At 39.2% G+C, this 18,497-nt stretch overlaps 1 protein-coding gene across 5 annotated transcripts in view; it reads right to left on the minus strand.

The window, feature by feature from the left end:
- Positions 1-18,497, minus strand: part of NEO1 (neogenin 1) — a 215,473-nt gene that overhangs the window by 24,364 nt on the left and 172,612 nt on the right. For 4 of the 5 annotated variants that reach the window (XM_067305447.1, XM_067305450.1, XM_067305445.1 and 1 more), the window contains exons 12-19: positions 15,860-15,909; positions 14,821-14,965; positions 13,797-13,907; positions 9,690-9,884; positions 9,172-9,267; positions 7,951-8,174; positions 4,229-4,367; positions 1,330-1,437 (exon numbers count right to left, since the gene is read on the minus strand). In XM_067305447.1, the coding sequence (XP_067161548.1) occupies positions 1,330-1,437; positions 4,229-4,367; positions 7,951-8,174; positions 9,172-9,267; positions 9,690-9,884; positions 13,797-13,907; positions 14,821-14,965; positions 15,860-15,909 (1,068 nt within the window). The remainder of the gene's footprint in view (positions 1-1,329; positions 1,438-4,228; positions 4,368-7,950; positions 8,175-9,171; positions 9,268-9,689; positions 9,885-13,796; positions 13,908-14,820; positions 14,966-15,859; positions 15,910-18,497) is intronic. The other variant, XM_067305448.1, reaches the window with a different exon arrangement.

An 18,497-nucleotide genomic window follows, 5' to 3' on the forward strand; every position in this document is an offset into this window, starting at 1 on the left:
TCTGTGCCTTAGATTTCACACGTGTCGGAATGACCCTGACTGAGCCCTAGCAACCAAGTGCTTTAACCTGCGATTAAGATAAAGGCTTTTGTTTCTCTGGTCAAACCTTCCTCCAGATATAGAGGAAACATCTAGCTGATAATAAAATAACCCAGAATTTGGTTCATAGAGATAAATGAAAATACAGAAGGATGAAGATATAAACAACTACGCAGAGACACAGACAGCTCATTCGGACCTGCTGTTGCAGTGTAAGGAGCTGGTCTTTCAGAGCTGCCTCCTTGTGTCTCCACTCCTGGGCACACCTGGCACGGGATCAGATGAAGAGCAAGGCGCTGGCAGGTTGGCACAACCCCTCCTGCCATACTGGTTACACTAACGCCCAAAAGACACACAGTCCTACTGCTACACCCCCATTGCCCCACCTTCGGGCCGCATGCTGGACGCCCTTTGCTTTTTAGGGGCCTTTCCTCCTGTTTACTTAAAAGTTTATGGTAATTATTAAGAACAGAATCTTCAACATTCTGCCTTTTCAGGGGAATCTGATTCATTTTAGTAACCGGAGCTACAGTACTGCGTATTTGGACTCTTCAGCTGGTCACTGGTTTCCAAGGCTTGATTCCGCACCATAGCCGATTCCAGTAACACAAGCAAAACTCAAGCACTGCACACTACATGCCAACAAAATCTGCTTTAAGCTTACTGCCAGGAAAAAAGTAAAACAAGTGAATTATTTCAGAAAGCCTTTAGAAATGGCAATCCAAATGAACAGAACCCTTACTGAAAGGAAAATGGTAATTATTATTTTCTCTAGAACGATTTATCCTACATGAAAGTGATGCAACTACAAAGCCAGATAACAGTTTACTCCTAATCATTATGTCAGGGGAGGAATTCTTCAGTCACTAATATACTGGCTTCAAGCCTCTAGGAGTGGCACAAAGATGACAAAGAGCACAGGAACAGAAACTTCCGAATAGAGCATTTCTGAGCCAGATGCATTGCGGATGGTATTCCTGGAAGCACGCTCTTAGAATAGCACAAGGTGAGGAAGACAAAGGTTGCTGAGATGTTTGAACTTTCAATTCTACTTCTGGTTAGATGCCAGTTTCACACTATAGTTACTGTTTGTATCTTAATATATTTTCACTAGGTACAAAAGTAAATAATTAATCTGAGCTACCTAAAAAGATTAACAAAGATGATACAGAACTCTTGGATGGCTCTAGGATAAAGAAAGTATGGTACATTTTCACATATGTATGTAGATTATATTCTGCTGTTAACCGAGCATCTTATATCTGCCTTTATAACTCATGCAAACTGCACCTGTAATTTTGCCATTGGCTTCAGACGGAGGCTGCCAGTTAACAATTATTGTCCGAGGTTTTCCCTCTTTGCTCACCACAGTCACGTCTTTAGGAGGAGAAGTAGGCACTACAAACAAATAAAAAACAGACTATCATGTTGCACAATTTCACTGGATATAAGAAAATAATCTCAGCACTTCTGCTATTTTGTATGTTTTACCATTGAAAGAAAGGCACATACAATAACAAAAATTCAGAACATTCATCTTCAGGTAAAGCTACCATCACAGTGTAGTGATTTACACTGACTTACTCCATTAAACCGGCAAATGCCATCTGGTGTGCAGTATTTCCTTTCCATAAGAAGTTACCTGTTTCTACAGCGTTTCTGTCAACAGATGCTGTGAGTCATGACTGAATGAGCCCGTGTGTCTTCCAAAAAATGCTGTCTTAGTAGAATTCAAATAGGTTAGGGTTAATGACTCCTAACCTGCATTAGGTTGGTCATAAGGAACATTAGATGAACTTGTGAAATAAATGCCTCCTATATGCATAGACATACAAAGTGTCTTCATATTTTGAGGTTTATGGTGGGACCAAGACCTAGTAATGCCAATTTTCCCCTCAAATCTGAATCAGCAAAATCCACCAGAGGTTTAGAATCATAATCCATAACTGCTAATTTACTTTACGAATGATTTAGGTGTGATTTGCAAGGAAATCTGCACCACAGAAGCAAGACTGAAGCAGAAGATTTCAAAATCTAGAAATATTTACTGAACACAATTGTCCAACTTTACTTCTTGGGTTTCCTAAGAGCAAGAGAGAGAAAGAGAGAACTTTTTTCTTTCTTTTTTTTTTTTTCCTCCTATCAGGCCCCTCCTGCCTAAAACTCAGAAAATCGCACAAGCCACTCCAGCAAAAGGCTGAAACCTGAGACCTCTCTCGCTGTGAACTAAAATATCCAGCTGGGGCTTAGATTAATGGCTTTCAAATGCACAAAGCCAACATCTCCAAAGGTGCATTAACCAGCTACAGTTTGGGCCTCCACATTATGAAAAACATGAGACTTCTAATTAGGTAACTTTTAGCAGAGTAGATCTGCCTTGGATATTTAATACTGTAACAGTAATATTTAGAGCTTACACAGGACCTTCCACATTTAAAGAGCTTTATGTCTGCTACCTATTAGAAATGAATCCTTCCAGCCTCTGCAGTGGCCACCTATATCCCTCTGCAGAATATAGTTAGAAACCAAGGATGGTGGAAGTGAAGCTCAAAAATTAGTGTGATTATTATCCAAAACTCTTAAACACATGCTCAGCAGCAATGAACTCAAGCAAAGCATGCTTCAAAGCCCTACAGTAAGGTACAGAGACAAAAATCAGGACTTGCCCCCCCAGAGATTACTGATTCGCAGACCAACACTGAAACCAGCATCCTGTATTTTTCTTCACTATTAGCTGAGAAGTGCTATACAACGCTGCTAGTCATGAGTATTCAAAAATAATGAGTCACACGCTCAGGAATTTGGCGAGTAATATAAATCACAAGATCTGTTAGAAGAAAATAAATGTAGCCTTTTTTTTTTATTTGCCTCTTAGTTCCCAAGCTTTTAGGTCATCTTTTCAAATATTTCTCTGCAACACCACAGTCTAGAAATTTGCTTTCTATTTAAAAAGAAGACACGAAACTTCACGTATTTCATCCTCGCTCACATATTTTTTTTGTTTGAAATTCTCTTTTCAGAACTTTTCTGTGCAACTTTTACAGCCCCCTATTCTTATTGTAGAGCTATGGATGAGAACTGTATGTGTGGCAGCAAAAATACCAAATAAAGTGTTTTAGCACTGGGTGTGCACAGCAATTGCAACGGGAAACATGCCTCAGTCCCTGACCTTGGCTGTTGCAATGGCAGCTGCCGACAGTGGAATACTTTGGGACAAAGCAGGCCACCTCTGGGAAAACACATGAATGGGATTCCCACCAAGACCTAAGACAAGGATTTCAAAAGCAACTGAAGCTCACTAAGGGTATATGGGACTTCACAGTAAGTTAGGAGCTTTTTGATTTTATCATAGTTTAACCTAATTTTTGCTTTTTTCCTCCTTGTGTTACAGTATCTGGATGACCTGACCGATTCCTTGCATACCTGTTTTTTTTGCACTATTTTAAACTGGTGTCAGAACTATATGGCAATTTGGATAGGCTCCTTTTCGTACGTACAGTTTAAATAAACAAAACCATAAACACAATAAGCAATAAATTTAATCACAGAAAGAATCAAAGGAGCAAATGAGGGACAGGTCTGGCGTAGGAGAGCTTCTGCAATCGCAGTTACGCCGCGGGCCCACGTTCCTCCCAGCAGCCGCAACCCTCTTCTGTTCTGTACTTTGGGAATGTGTCACTTCTACACCGAGAACTGCAATGGCAATTCATGTTGAAGAGTGAGAATTCAGGGCTGATTTTGATGTCCTAGTTCTTACTGGGATTTCTTTTGACTCATTTGCCACACAAGCTTTCTTATTCTATAATGATTATAATAATAATTATATCCAGTTTTAACTATCATTTGCTAAACTATTTTCTTTGTATTTGCTATTGATGTGCTGTATCTGAGATACTTCAAAAATATGCTGCTTTTTTCTCTCCCATCCGTGAACTGTGGCATATTATTTATTACTTCTCTGTGATTTGATGGAAATCCTTTTGCATGCAATCATGCCTTTGAATTTTGAAGTATGTTGTTGTTTTTTAATCAGGATTTCTGACTAAACCATAAAGAAAAAAAACCCAACAAGCATTCATCAACATAATCATTTTAAATATATGCACTCCCTCTTCCAGGATCCTGGCAGACTAGACTTGATTCGTGTTGTCAGAAGCATCAGCCCTCCCGGAAAGACACAAGCGAGTACCTAATTCAAAAGTTGTTCCGTGTGCTGTCATACTCCAGGTACTCGATCTTCGCCCTTTCGTCACCATCACAGAGAATTCGTACAAGGTATTCGGTTTCAACCCGGTCACTAAATAGCTCAGAGTGGTTGCATTTGCAGTCTGAAAGAAAAGCAAAAAGTGTCAGTAACTTCTGAAAAATGTCACGTCACTAACTCTCAGACACCTTTGCCTCGGGCAGGTGTTTAAAACATTTTAACATTGCTACATTTTGATAACCAGGACCATTAATTCTCTTTGCTTTCTCGTGCAAATTCATTAATCAAGTAGTAATGCAGCACTTGTTGTATCCTAAACGAGAAATTATTTCTGCAGTCAGCAAGAGCATTTAATAACAGTCAATTATAAATTAAAAAGAGCAATATAATGTCCAGGGCACACTTGTTATGCAGCAGGCTGAATCACTGGCTGCTTGGGGGGGGGGGGGGGTGTTTAATTTACAGCATTTCATTAAATCATCTAGCTAGGGACAACAATAAAGCACAGTTAACAATAAATGCCCTTCTCGAAATCCAGATCTTCCTTCCAAATTCATGTTCGAATTTTCAATGAATTTTAAACATACTTAAAAAATCAACCGAGGATGTAGGTGCTCAGAGACATGAAGAAAACGAAGCTTTATCAATATGTAGGTTTTTTCAGAAAGAACGATTATCTAGGGACATGCTTAAACTACACAGTGTTTCTTTTTATAGTATGAATCAGAACTCAGTCATTTAGTTACAACTTTTTATCTTTAGGCTAAAAAAAAAAAAAAAAAGGATATCTACATATATTTGTATTCCTTACATAGAGCTACAGTAGTCTAAAAGGTAGTAATTTCAAAATTTGACAGGGCCATATAACAACTCTATTCATAAGTAACTATTTCCTTCAAAAAACAATTGTTTCCAGCCAATTCTCCTTCAAGGAAAGAATCTATCTAATAAATTTACATCCCTTCAAGACTCTAATATAGTCCAATCTAGTCGAATATAGTCCAAATGAAAAAGGACAAACTTCTGTAGAGAAAACCCTTATTTCTCAAGTATACAATGACAGCTTTTTAGCTACGCCAGCTGAAAACCCTGTTAGCCAAGTGAAACTTAGATTTGTACCAAGGATTTTGCATGGTCACAGACATGCATTTAGCCAGTTAGACTTCACGGGGGGACAGACAATAAAATAAAGACATGGTAAATACAATTAACATTGAATCCTCCATTACCTTTAAACCTTTAGTTGATACAAACTCTGCGACAAAACTTGATCAAACACAAGCTCCCTAGTACTAATGTGAAACCTTGGATTCAGAAGAGCGGTTCAGCAGCTCTCAGAGGGCCAAGCAATGTTTCATCCGGCTCTTTGCAGTCTAGCTCAGGGACATCAGGAAATAACGGATGCTTCAGGGGAAGCTGCGAAGAACTCTGGCCTGGACAATTATATAGTAACCAGTCCACAGAAGAAACCTTTTCCTAGCATCTTACATTACGAGCTGACTTATCCCAGAAACAGCCTTTCTTCTTCTCCAGAATTTCCGTTTCACTGCACATCACCTCAAACATTACACCTGGAAGCCTAACCGGAGCGCTCGACTTCTCTGCTCCCTTCATTATGTGTACCACTTGCTGGTTTTAAGACTGCAACATATCCCATGATACTAAACCCTGTGCACCTATTGGAATTAAACTTCATAAATATTACCCTGCAAAATTTGTCTTCTTTCTATACGGTCCTAAAAGATCTACATGCAGATTTAATATTTTAGCTTATGCTTGAGAGCACAGCTAATAAATTACAGGTAGGCTGTGAGCCGGAAAACTCTGCTCCACCAATAAAGGTCTTTGAAAAATGTTTTCTGATCCACATTAGTGAAACTACACGGTCCAAAGCACAGTGGACTATTTTAGCTTCAGGAACTGTATCACATCTGTTCCTATGTTTATACGCTCCGGACTGACACATCTTCTTTATAAATTTCAGAAAATAAGGCTCCTTAGGGTAGACCCTCTGAACCTGTATTTGAAGCACGCAGCCTTTTCTTTAACCAAATGTTGCACAAATGTCAGCATAGGAAGTGGGACCGAATATAGAACATTTTGAAGGAACTGTATCAACATCCAGTTTACTGAAGACAGCGAGGGATGCAACAACACCCAGCTGAACAGATGCAGCTTTGGATATCAGGGAATGAACAGGAAGATAAAATTTCTCTGTGCTAGTTCGTGTAACGGAGAAGCTCTGATGCCACCGGGTGAACAGCCTCGAAATGCGTGCTAAAGAGCAAAGCTGCTGGAGATGGACAGGACGAACAACACACTAGCCCATACTTAATAAAGTTACCAGCTTTAACGGACTGAAATACCTCAGCTTATTGAACGGCACTGTTGAAAAGAGGTTTGCCTTCCTTAAAATCAGTAATTGCAGTTGTTCGATAGAGTAGTGCAGAATTCATGACTGAAACAAGGATAGGCAGGATGAGAGCTCTCCAGGCACCATGGGTTAAAATGCATATTAGAGCAAATGTTTTCATGCTTATGCCCTTTCAGGCAAATGTTTTTTACAATGAGTGGTTTTGAACCGTACTCCATCATTACATATTATTTTTGGTCCACAGTAAAACTTGTCGACCGCTGGCCACCAGCACCGAGAACTGGGGGAGTATTTCATTTACCACGGAGGGTGTTTTGCTTAAGCTCTCAGCTAATGAACTTGCAGCATTATATAAATCACTCCTGAGACATCCTCTGCACATGACTCAGGAATGCGGGTTCATAAATAACCTGCCTTTAGAGGAAGAACATACATACATATATCTTTTCATTTCGATAAAAAAAAATCTGGTTTGTAACAAGATTGCTCTGTAAGATCATAAAGGGAGCTCCACTAGCTGGGTATTTTAACAACCATTTCCTTTGAGTCTCATTTCAAATGTAAAATTTACAGTCAGCATTTTTGAGCTCTCCAGGTAACCGTTAACAGTAAAAAATCCAACCAACCAAAAAAAAAATCCAAATGAAAAAACCTACCCCCAAATCTAGCCTCCAATTCAAAACAGTAGATGAAAATCTAGGAAGCCAAGGATATCACAAAGGTGTTGTTATATATTTTGCACCCATTCACTACCTGAAGGAAAGTTTCACCATCAACTTGGTGTGAACAGAAAAGCTTGTAAAAAAGGAAAATGACCTAAAACCATAAGGGTAAATATTTTCCAGGTCGAGGGTGTGTGTGACTCACCCCACAAATTCAGATTCCTCTGCTAACTGGAGGGAAGCCACTAGTAACACAGACCATATTAACACACCGCTGGCTCCTCTCCAGGGAAGCCCACATCTGTCATACAAAGATCACGGTAGGGTAAACCAGCAAGGCTGAAATCAGGCCCTGTGTCCACAGGGGAAAGTTATCCTGAAAGTGTCTTCCTCCCCTGCTTCCACGAGTCTGCTCTTCCCTTCGCTCACACACAACACCCCATCTCAGCCTCCCTCGCGCACATACACAGAGACCACAAGAACATCTGCTTCCACCAAATCTACAGGAACTTTTGAAGGGATGATTTAACCGAACACTACTGACATGATACAAGCCTACACTGCTTTCTAAGCAACTGTCCTCACTCTCAACTTCCACTTCACCCTGATTTGACTATGAAACTTCTCATTCAAATACTCCAGCTGCATTAATGTTGTTGAAACTCCAATACCTTGTACTTTGTATTTGCAGGAATATTGGTTTTCCAGCGAACTGTGTAGTAGCGAGCATCTGTGATCTTCTGGTTCTTTGGCAGAGAGTTGTCTGCCCAAGTGATCCTGATGGTGTCATGACTCAGGATGGAAGCCTGAACTCCCACCGGTGGCATCATGGGAGACGGATCTGGCACTGGAGTGTATGGAGCATTAATAACAAACAAATCAACTTCGGAAGTGTCTAGGGAATTGATGGGTAAAAAGTAGTGTATTATAATTAAAAAGGGAGAAGGTGGCATTTTAATGTAAACAAAAACAAAAAAGGGGAAATGCAGGGTAATACAATGAAATGAAAGGTGAGAAATGGAGAAAAAGAGAGAAAAGTCAGAGTTAATAGGTGACATAAGACTGGTTAATAAAATCACTCTTGCACTGTGTTCCCTTCTTAAGGCAATGGCGATATACATATGCCATAAAGTTTGCCACCTACTCATATTAGTGTTCAGTCATGACCTAAGAAACCCAACATAATTCCAGGATAATATAGTGATTTTAACTTTGACTTTATTTGCCTCAAAATGTCCACTGATTCCTTCTTCAGAAGATTAAGACATACAGAAGTGTTAAAATCTGAACAACCACCTCTGAAGTACTAAATAACGTCACCAGTGTACCAGGTAGCACTATGAGCCAGAGAACAGCAGTAGCTCACTCGTGAAGGAATTTCTCTGCTTAAAGTCTAAGATAACATCAAGTTTTTTATTAATGTATTACAAGATGAAAAAAATTAACCCCGGGCCTTGTTTAATGTAGTGACTGCAGACTGAGAATTAGACACAGCAAATACAGGCATAATAATTCAAAATCTCAGTAAGAAAGACAAAATCTATACTGGCATAAAAAAAAAAGCAAAATAACTTCACTGCCTTTAGAACTGCACTCCTACAATTTGCGCTAAAGTCAGAATAACTTTTTGAATAGGAACACCTGTGCGCTGTTGAAGGGTAAAATTTGTAATTTAACAATAAAATCAATTTTAGGTGGCTTAATAAATGGAGGAACCATGCAAGGTAATCACTGAAACAGTAAGGCCAATCAGTTAAATAAATGGAGAGCACTTGATGACACTGAAAAACAACACTCTTACATTACATATCATCACATTTTCTACTGCTGTGCAGAATGCACGTTAATGATTTTCAGCTGTGCAGAACTTAAAAGCCAGCCCTCGCCTTTACCTGAGTGAGGCCTGGTCACCGCGCTCTCGTACAGAGGGATTCCTTCACCAACGTTGTTAAATGCTTTCAGAGTTATGACGTAGTGGGAGCTGGGGTCTGAAGGAAGAAAAATTCACATGTATTTTTAGTGCAAACTCTTTTTTGCTTCTGCACATTCTCTGCTTCATTCACGCTAAAAGAAATCATGTACAGAGACCACTCTTAATTCACATTTAGTCTTAGTTATTTGGGGTATTTCAACTGAAAGTGAACTGAAGTGAAAGCATCAAATCAAAATGCACTAAGCTTCAAGGACTCTGTTTTTTTTTCCTTTCCCTGCCTGTTCCTCTATCAACAGAAAAGTGAGTTTATTTTAAATTTAACAACAGTTTGGAGTCTCAGTATAGCATCTTCACAATGAAAAAAATCCTCTTAAGAGACATGATTGTAGTTGTATTTATTTATAACACCATAACTAAAAAGCAGTAACATAAATGAGAGACAAAATTTAGACATTGATGTTAATTCATTCGCCTTACCTAAGTTCTCAATGGTGTAATATCTCTGTTTGTAGTCCACCTTGATGGTCTGCGCGTGGGGGCTGCCAATGCCGTACCCTATGGCATATCCTCTTACCACAATGTTCTGGTTTTCAGGCGGAGTCCAGCTTACTACAATACTGGTGACAAGGGGGCGGACATGTAAGGAACTTGGGACCTCAGGAACACGGGTTTCTGTTAAAGAAAAATGATGAATTGAAAGGATTTCTCTTAAATAAAGGTAATTACAAGAAGAAGCTAGGAAGGTCAAATGTAGCACTTTGTATTAAAATGAGAATGCTCCGAAGGAGCGATCTTCATCATACAAGAGAAAGTAAAGACCTCTAATAAGCAGAAGAAAATTAACGGGGTTTTGTATAATGATATATTGCAATAGATACTAGTTTTAAAAGAAAGGGCAGCCGTACTGAAGAAAAGTATCAGATCTGCTTCAAGGCAGACTTCTTTGATTTTTAGCTTTTGTGCATGTTCCTTCCCATTTGTAATTTTTCAAAATATGCTTTAAATTTATCACTTCCCTCCCATCCACAAAGCAATCTACTTTCAGTTCTGTCATATTACTTGCTTGTGGGCATTAAAATAATTACCTTGAAAACATACTGATGATGAAAGAAAGGTTTCTGAGCTCACTATCAGATTAAATAAAATATTCCAAAGCTCTAACAATTGTCAATAAACTGGATATTGCATTTACTACAAAGGTGTGTTGTGATTTGTTGTACACATCCCACCTTACTTGTCACTGTTTAAATCCTTGAATCTCTCTTAAATAATTCATAAAATATATGCAGGGACTACATGGCCATAACCACAGGAGCAAAAAATACCCAGACTCCATAGCAAATGCTCACACTCCCCCACCCCGAAAAAGCAACACAAATCTAATCACGATCCTATTGGATCAGTGAATCCTTAAAAACAGAAGGACTTCCACAGTATGCAACTGTAATCCCCTAATATTTTTATTAAAAGGATTTTTTCCCACTGCTAAGTAGAACTTAAAAGCAATCTAAAAGAGCAGCTGTACATCCTGATGTCCCTACCTACGTTTAACTTCTTGAAAATCAAGTAAGTAGCTCTGTCAGACCACTGGCATGAGCCGTACGTTGACAGATATTGAATATTCTATATAATACTAAGTTGAGTTCCCCACAGTAAAATAAAATCAGCTCAGAGAGTTCTGCTTCCTGCAGGGATTACCTTTTAAAGAAACACGCTGCATTCATCAAAAAGCATTTAATGAACCACCACAACAGCATTATTTGGATCATAATAATGCCATTGGCCCACCAGCCCAAAGAGCTTGTGGTCTCCAGCTCACACAGCTGATCACTTGAAGTTCACAACTGTTAAATAAAGAAAAGCTACAGAATTGCAATATAGGAGATGAAGTTTTAACTGCACAAAAGTCAGTGTGTTTGGGGATAAATTCTGGACAACTGTTTAACAACTTTTGCATTCATGGCAGGACTTGTACCAACTCTACAGAATTACAAACTAACACAAAATTGTATTGGTCTGACTCCCATTTACACTGAGGACCCTATAAAGTGAATTATATGCTATTTAAATTCAAAAAGCAGCCACAGAATAAATAGTAATCAGGCCTTACATGTATATTGAACCCAAGTAATTAAAGATTAGCTGTAAATACATTGCATGGTATTAAAATTATCCGTATGGCCTTTCAAAGAAAGAAAAGCAAAAAATATAGATCTCCTTTCCAGGGTGCATATGCAGAAGCATCTCACACATGTATATATACCGATATGAATACCATATTACACTGTCTTAATTGGGAATTTTCATTATGTTATACATTGTGAAGGATATGCATATGTATAAAGGAAGTTAGATTTCCTGTAATGACTGTAATATTCCAATCTGAAAATGACTAAAATTACAGAACCGACACAGAACGAAAGGGTTCTTTTACGCTCCTTCCTCCCTCCCTGTTTAAATTTAATCCTGACACCCTCCTCTCGCAAAGAACTGTTAACTCTCATTCAAAAGGCGAGCACGTTTTTGTCACCTTTAGTAAGTGCTGCCCATTTACAGAATTCTACTTCAGCTTGGGGAACTAGTGGCCTTTCAAAGCTCCAAGACTGTGTCATCGCCAGTTAGAAGAAGACAGACCCACAGATGCAAGCAATCCCAACTTCAAAAAGTAAACTTTAAATAGCTTACAAAAGTGAACTCTACTGTTAACATTGGGTTTTGTGCATAGTTAAGCGAAGGACAGTAAGAAATAAGAGGGCATATATGAAGTTGAGCATCAACTTGCGCATAATGCAAAGATGAAAGATGGGCTCTCAAGGGGTTTAATCAGTGGGCTACTGAAGCAATCTTCCAATAGCGTGGAGCACGTGTTGGGACTCTCTTATAATTCTGTCTCCCAGCTGCCAGCATAACTAAATCTCAAATCACATGGACCTGAGAGACTTTAGTGGCATCTTGTGGCATTAATTAAGCTAGAAGGACCCTCAAGCTACTCTAACATAGCAAAGGGGGACTGGCCTGCAAAAAGCTAAGTGTAAGGTAAGTTGGGTGCAACAAAACTGATCAAATGGTTTTCTGAAATAGGTACAGTCTTCCCAGAACCACCATATACATGTAGGCAGATCCAAAAAGATCTGCCACAGAATAATGCAGCGATACTTTTAAAAATGGCATTCTTCTTCCTCAATTTCGAATTGCTTTTAGACAGATTCTGGGAGAAGCCCGCAGATTCCCTCATTTGAATTCTTCTGTAAGAGTCAGGTTGCCATTCGACCAACTATCAAAAGTCACATTTTTTCACAGAATATTTTCTACTTTATTTGTTAACCTCTACATTGGAAAAACAAGATGTTAACAAGGTTCTGTATAGCATGTATCATGAACCTATGGCTTTGGTGAAGACTTAATTTTTGATGGAAGAAGGTATGGTCTACACTGGTCTACTAGCATTGAAAATATCAGTCTCCTTTTCTCTAAGGTGGCAAAACAACAACTGTCGGTCAAATGTCCTCGTCTCTTTATTCTTTCCTTTAGAAGGAAAACATAATAAAGAAAAAAGTGCAGAAAAAATATTTTAACAAAGTGTGATACTAATGAAATACAGTGGTAAGATTGCAAGTATATATGGGCATCAGCCACACTTTCCACTGTTTCTTTCATACTATGGCACCTCTCTTACGTTCAACACAGATTACACTTAGACTCCCAACTCCGCAACCACAGTGCAGGCACTCATAATCCATGCTGTGGTCAACAGAACTATGCCTAGTTTATCACTGCATCTTACCTTTGAATAGCAAGTCACTAGTCTAAACTCTTTGAGGTATACTTCGATGGTTACACATTAGCATACGTTAGGTACTACATAAACACATAACCATGATTTTACTTCCCTGAAGGGAAGCAATCCTCCTACCTCCATTTTGTAGCATGCAAACACCCACATGATTAACAGGATGAATTTCATTACAATATAAAAATTGAGCCATTATTATTATATAAATCTTATTATATATTATTATATAAATATTGAGTCACTGATGTTGTCATTCATAATCACAGAATCACAGAATCGCTGAGGTTGGAAGGGACCTCTGGAGATCATCTAGTCCAACCCCCCTGCTCAAGCAGGGTCACCTAGAGCACATTGCACAGGATTGCATCCAGACGTGTTTTGAATATCTCCAGAGAAGGAGACTCCACCACCTCTCGGGGCAACCTGTTCCAGTGCTCTGTCACCCTCACAGTGAAAAAGTTTTTCCTCATGTTAAGATGGAACATGAGTATAATAATATAATAATTGGGTATTTCTTGCCAGAAAAAAATGTACTGCTAATATACAGCACTAGAAAGTAAAGGAGGAGGACTTAATTTATAACCATTTTATGGACTTAGTAAGAATTTTATGTTAAAATAGACATTAACTTCACCTAAACATAAATAAAACACTTCATATAATTAGAACACAGCAAAATCAATTGAGCAAAATCATGTTTGTCTTTAAGAAGGCAATCAAACTTTATTGTACCCTGCCCGTGAATTCTGATGCTTTTAGTGTCACAGATATGTTCTCACTTACAACCTTACCATCTAGATCACTCTCAAATGTTTCTGCCGATATCCAGTCAGTCGCCGGTCCGGTGCCGTTAACAGTCAAGGCAGCTACGCGGAAGCTGTACTCTGTACCGCGTTCGAGACCTAACAGACAAAGAGGAGCCAAGATATCAAACCAGGAACTCCAGCTGTGAGTACGGGAATCTCACTTCCTAATTAAAATACTTAGTTCCACTACAAGTATAAACTGACAGTAATGTCCTTTCACCTCAAATCTGAGCATAACCTGAGGTCAGGAATGCAAATCAGCATGACTTTCAGTGCAGCTCTGTCAAGGAAGCTGACACCAATTATGGTGCAACAGCTAAGCTGTGACCGGAGACACCCGGGGTTGCGACACTACGCAGAGCCTCCCGGTAGGTCACTGGAGGACACCGTGAGGTATCGTTTGCAGCCTCGGCAGCCAGACTTTACTTTTCAGGCTATTAATTAGTTTTAAGTTCAGAACCACTCACACCTGTAACTAAGCACAGGTGTATAGCATCGCCAACGAGTGACCAAAATGTGTCAAGAGTTAGTTTATGGTATACAAGAGCATACAAGCAATAACTAAAGCAACATGAAAATGCACTCAAAAATTTGATATGTAGAACTTCTTAAACAGGCTGTGCTGCCGGCAAAAACATACTCTGGTTACAGGTACAACGCAACTCCTGCTCAGAGCAGTTCTAGTTCTAGATCATGTCCACATGCAGACAGGTCTGCAGACCATCCAGCCAAACTGGTTTCTTTAGCACGCTTCTCCACACTTCTGTTTCTAGGGTTCGGGCAGACAGAAGGAGTTCAGGACCAGCTCCTCCACGTAACCCCTACGCCTTTATATAGCAAAGGTTTTAAAAGGACTTGTCCAATCCACTTTGCAAACCAATGGCAAAATCAGGGCTAGGAAACAGGTCACTAGACTTCAGTCTCCACTAGCCAACCCAAACTACCTCAGAACATACAGCCACTCATTTTAAGTGTTTCTGACAACAAATGCTTGCAAATTTTAGCTTACCTTCAATTAGCTGAAAAAGCTGTGTCCCACCAATGCTCTCCGTTACATCGCTCTTACGGGACACTTTACGGTAGCGAATTTTGTATCCGGTGATTTGTCCACTGTGTGTTCCTGGAGGCGGAGGCTGCCACTGTAGCATGATGCTCTGTGGAAGACAGAAGGTAATTGCAAAGTCATTGCTTCCCACACAGCCATAGAAACTATTCTAGTGCTAATACTTCATGAAAAGCAAGACAGTAAAGCCTGCATATAGAAATCATTGCATTTTCATATATGAAAAATGGAGGCTTCTGTAAAAAGTAAAAAAAACAGGCCATACACATGCCAGTAAAAGTTCATCTCAAAGCGCTTCAATCCCACGAGACCTTCTGATTTCATTTCACAAACAGCCTCTTGGCTTTCCATTTCATTTCCTTCGTGTTATCCTAAGATATGGTTTACTTAAGGACACATCTTTAAGAACTGGTACTTCCTTTAAGGGGTACAAAAGTTATCTGAGCTGTAGTTTGTGTGCCTGAAGGGTTTTTTGAATTTTTTTTTTGTTTTGGGTTTTTCTTTAATCATAGTTAGTAAAAGGAGAGGTTTGAAAGAGGGTCTGGAAAATCTCCAATCATAATCACTAAAGTCATAATGATTAAGTATGTCATTTTCTCTTTTAAAGTGGCCCAGGACACTATAAACATGCATATGTATGCACACATACTGTAAACAGCAGTTAATCAACAGGAACATATTCATGCTCTGGTGCTTCAGGCTTTTGTGCCTGATTAAACCTTGCTTTCTTTCGTAATTAGCCTCCATGCTGAACTCTCTGGTGCACTGTCGCTGTCTCCACTGCATTCAGTTATGCACAACCCACAGCAGTTTCTCACGTTTCAAGCCCCACATTCAGATATTCTCCTGTTGGGTAACTCATATACAAATAACTGGAAAGCAGCATGGCAGAAAAAAGACCCAGAGCAGCTCTCAATATAGGCTGATCTAAGACCCATCAACCCTTCATTTAGTCATCAGCAACAGCAATTTCTCCGCATCTTACCTTGGAATTGCGCACCTCCAGGGTTAGATTCTGTGGTGGAGCACTGGGGACTAAAAACATTAAAGGAATTACAACTCAAGAATTTCCATATACTACGTCAAATACTATATTTCCATGTACAACTACTCTCTGATATCATTCCACTGTGAAAGCACAAATCATTCTGGTTTAAGACACCGTATAGAGTAAATACAAAATTCTACCAGGAGTACTTTATGACATAGAGTAGGAGGTTTACCTATTTTCAGCACAAGGAATGAATTTGCATTTTATTCAGCTCCTTACTTACCACCGGTACCTAAATAAAAAAAGCCTGATATTTAAAGATACTAAGCATCACATTTCCCATTAACTCTAGCAAGAGAGACCACGTTCAGTACTTCTCAAAATCAAGACTTTCATTTAGATGCTTGATTCTGGGAATCCACATTTAAAATTCTAGCCATGGTTTTTATATCATGACAGTTCCTGCTCTTAAACCTTTCCTATCTGTTAATTCTGTAGTTAGCTGTAGCAGCTTGCTGATCATGACGTTTAAAGTCCATTAGACAGAAAGGCCACGTAAGAGAACCTGAGACCCAGGAAACCCTTGCTGCAGCACTCCAGTGGTGAAAAGACTCACCAAATGTTATGCAGCCATGCAATTAGGAGGATCATGACACACTGCTGGCGTTCAGAGAGACCGTAAGGACAAGATAGTAAGGCAAATGGCCTTCATCAGGGTGCAAGGCAGAGATTACACTTCTAATTGTGATAAACGATTACTGCCTAAAGATCAAGAAGACCACAAGAAAAGAAGCAATCCTTGGCAACGAGCAGCACGTAAGCCCTAGTTCAAAATGTTATACCTGAAGAGCTATTCTGCAAGACCACCATAATGTACGTAGATTAAGAACAAAAACCTACATAAAAACAAGGAAGGTTGTTGAAAAGAAGCTAAAGGTAGCAGCTAAGAACAAAATCCTTGCAGGAGGCATGGAGATTGCTTATAGACACCAACAATTAAGAAAACACCAGATGGAGACTCATCCAAAAAGATCTGAGAAATTGCAGAAGCAGAACAGCACAGTTAAGCAGCGGAGTCATATAACTGTTAGAAACAACACAATGTCCTTCAGAAAGCTAAAGGCCTGACATATGTAGAAAATAAATTCCTCCAGGTTAAACGTAGAAACCTAACTCAGGCCAAAAAGAATTTAGGGAACAACTTGCAAATGGCATCCAAACTAATAATAAATTCTTCTTCAACAAATAAGGGGCAAGAAGCCCTTCAGAGAATATGCAGAGTTAGTAGATGATCAGGGTAGGACAGAAGAAGAAAAAGATAAGGCCATCCAAACTAACTTCTTTGCATTTGAACTGCCTGGAAGGAAGAGAAGAGGCTTCCATGACATCCCTTACAAGGGATTTACAGGAGCTCTCAAACAGAAATGTCAACAGAAGAGACTATGAAGAGTCAGACATAATGGAGACTAGCATGTTGCCAGGATTGGACGATATTAACTCAAGAGTTCTAAGGGACCTTGGGAATGAAACAGCTGCAGTACTAGTGGTAGGGTATAACTTCTCACTTAAAGGTATCTTGATACCCAAGGATTGGGAGATGGTAAACTTGATGCCAATTTTTAAAAGGAGTTCTGTGGGAGAACACACTGGAAACTTTAGATAATAAGCCAGACATCTATACTGGACAAATAAGCTGAAGCTATAATAAAGCATGGAATTTATAAATACACGGAGAAACATGACATATTTGCAAAGAGATTATGTCACTTTTTTAAAGGGAGATCCTCAAGGACCTCCCTTTGGAGGAGTTCTCCCAAGATCATAAGCAACCATGGGATAGGAGGGAAGTTCTCTCCTGAATAAATAACTGTTAAAAGAAAGGAAAGAGAAGATAGGAGCCTATGTGGTGGGAGATGACCAGTGGAGTTTCGCAGTGGTATGTGCCGAGGCCCTTACTCAACACAGAAGTGATGAAAAGGGGATGGATCAGTGCATTGCTGGATAGTGCAGACAAGATCTGACTGCAAAGAACTGCAGAAAGACCTCAGGAGATTTAGTGCTTGGATGTTAAGGTGGCACATGAAACTCCAGGTAAAGTTACACAGGTGGAAAAAATGGTCCTAACTCCACACACAAAATGATGCCTCTGAGCAGATGATTACCACTGAGAAGCAAGACCACATTACCCCAAAATGTCACCTCAGTGATTAGAATGAGCCAAAAAAGCCAGTCAGATACTAGGAACTACACACTCGCATCTTTAATACAATTTTGTTACCCTCTGTCTCTATTTTTAAAAGCATCCTGCTTCTGGTTACATTTGCTTTTGGTCACTCGTGGAGACAGGATTCCAGGATTTTTGGTCTGACTGTTCTTATCTACATTTCAACTTTTATATTAAAAATAGAAGTTAATGTTAACTCTGGTCATTCTACAATTGTTCGTATATCCATATTTGCTCACATTATCCTTTTATCAGGCTTATAGAAAATGCTGTTACCACTTTCTGCTTTCAGTATTATATACAATTGATTTAATAATATTTATGCTGGAGTCCAAACTAAAATACATTTTCACATCCAACTACTCTCAAGTAAAATAAAAATATTCCAAAGACTAAAGTCTGCTCATA

Source organism: Apteryx mantelli, chromosome 15 (genome assembly GCF_036417845.1).
Source record: "Apteryx mantelli isolate bAptMan1 chromosome 15, bAptMan1.hap1, whole genome shotgun sequence".
Taxonomy (NCBI): Eukaryota; Metazoa; Chordata; class Aves; order Apterygiformes; family Apterygidae; genus Apteryx; species Apteryx mantelli.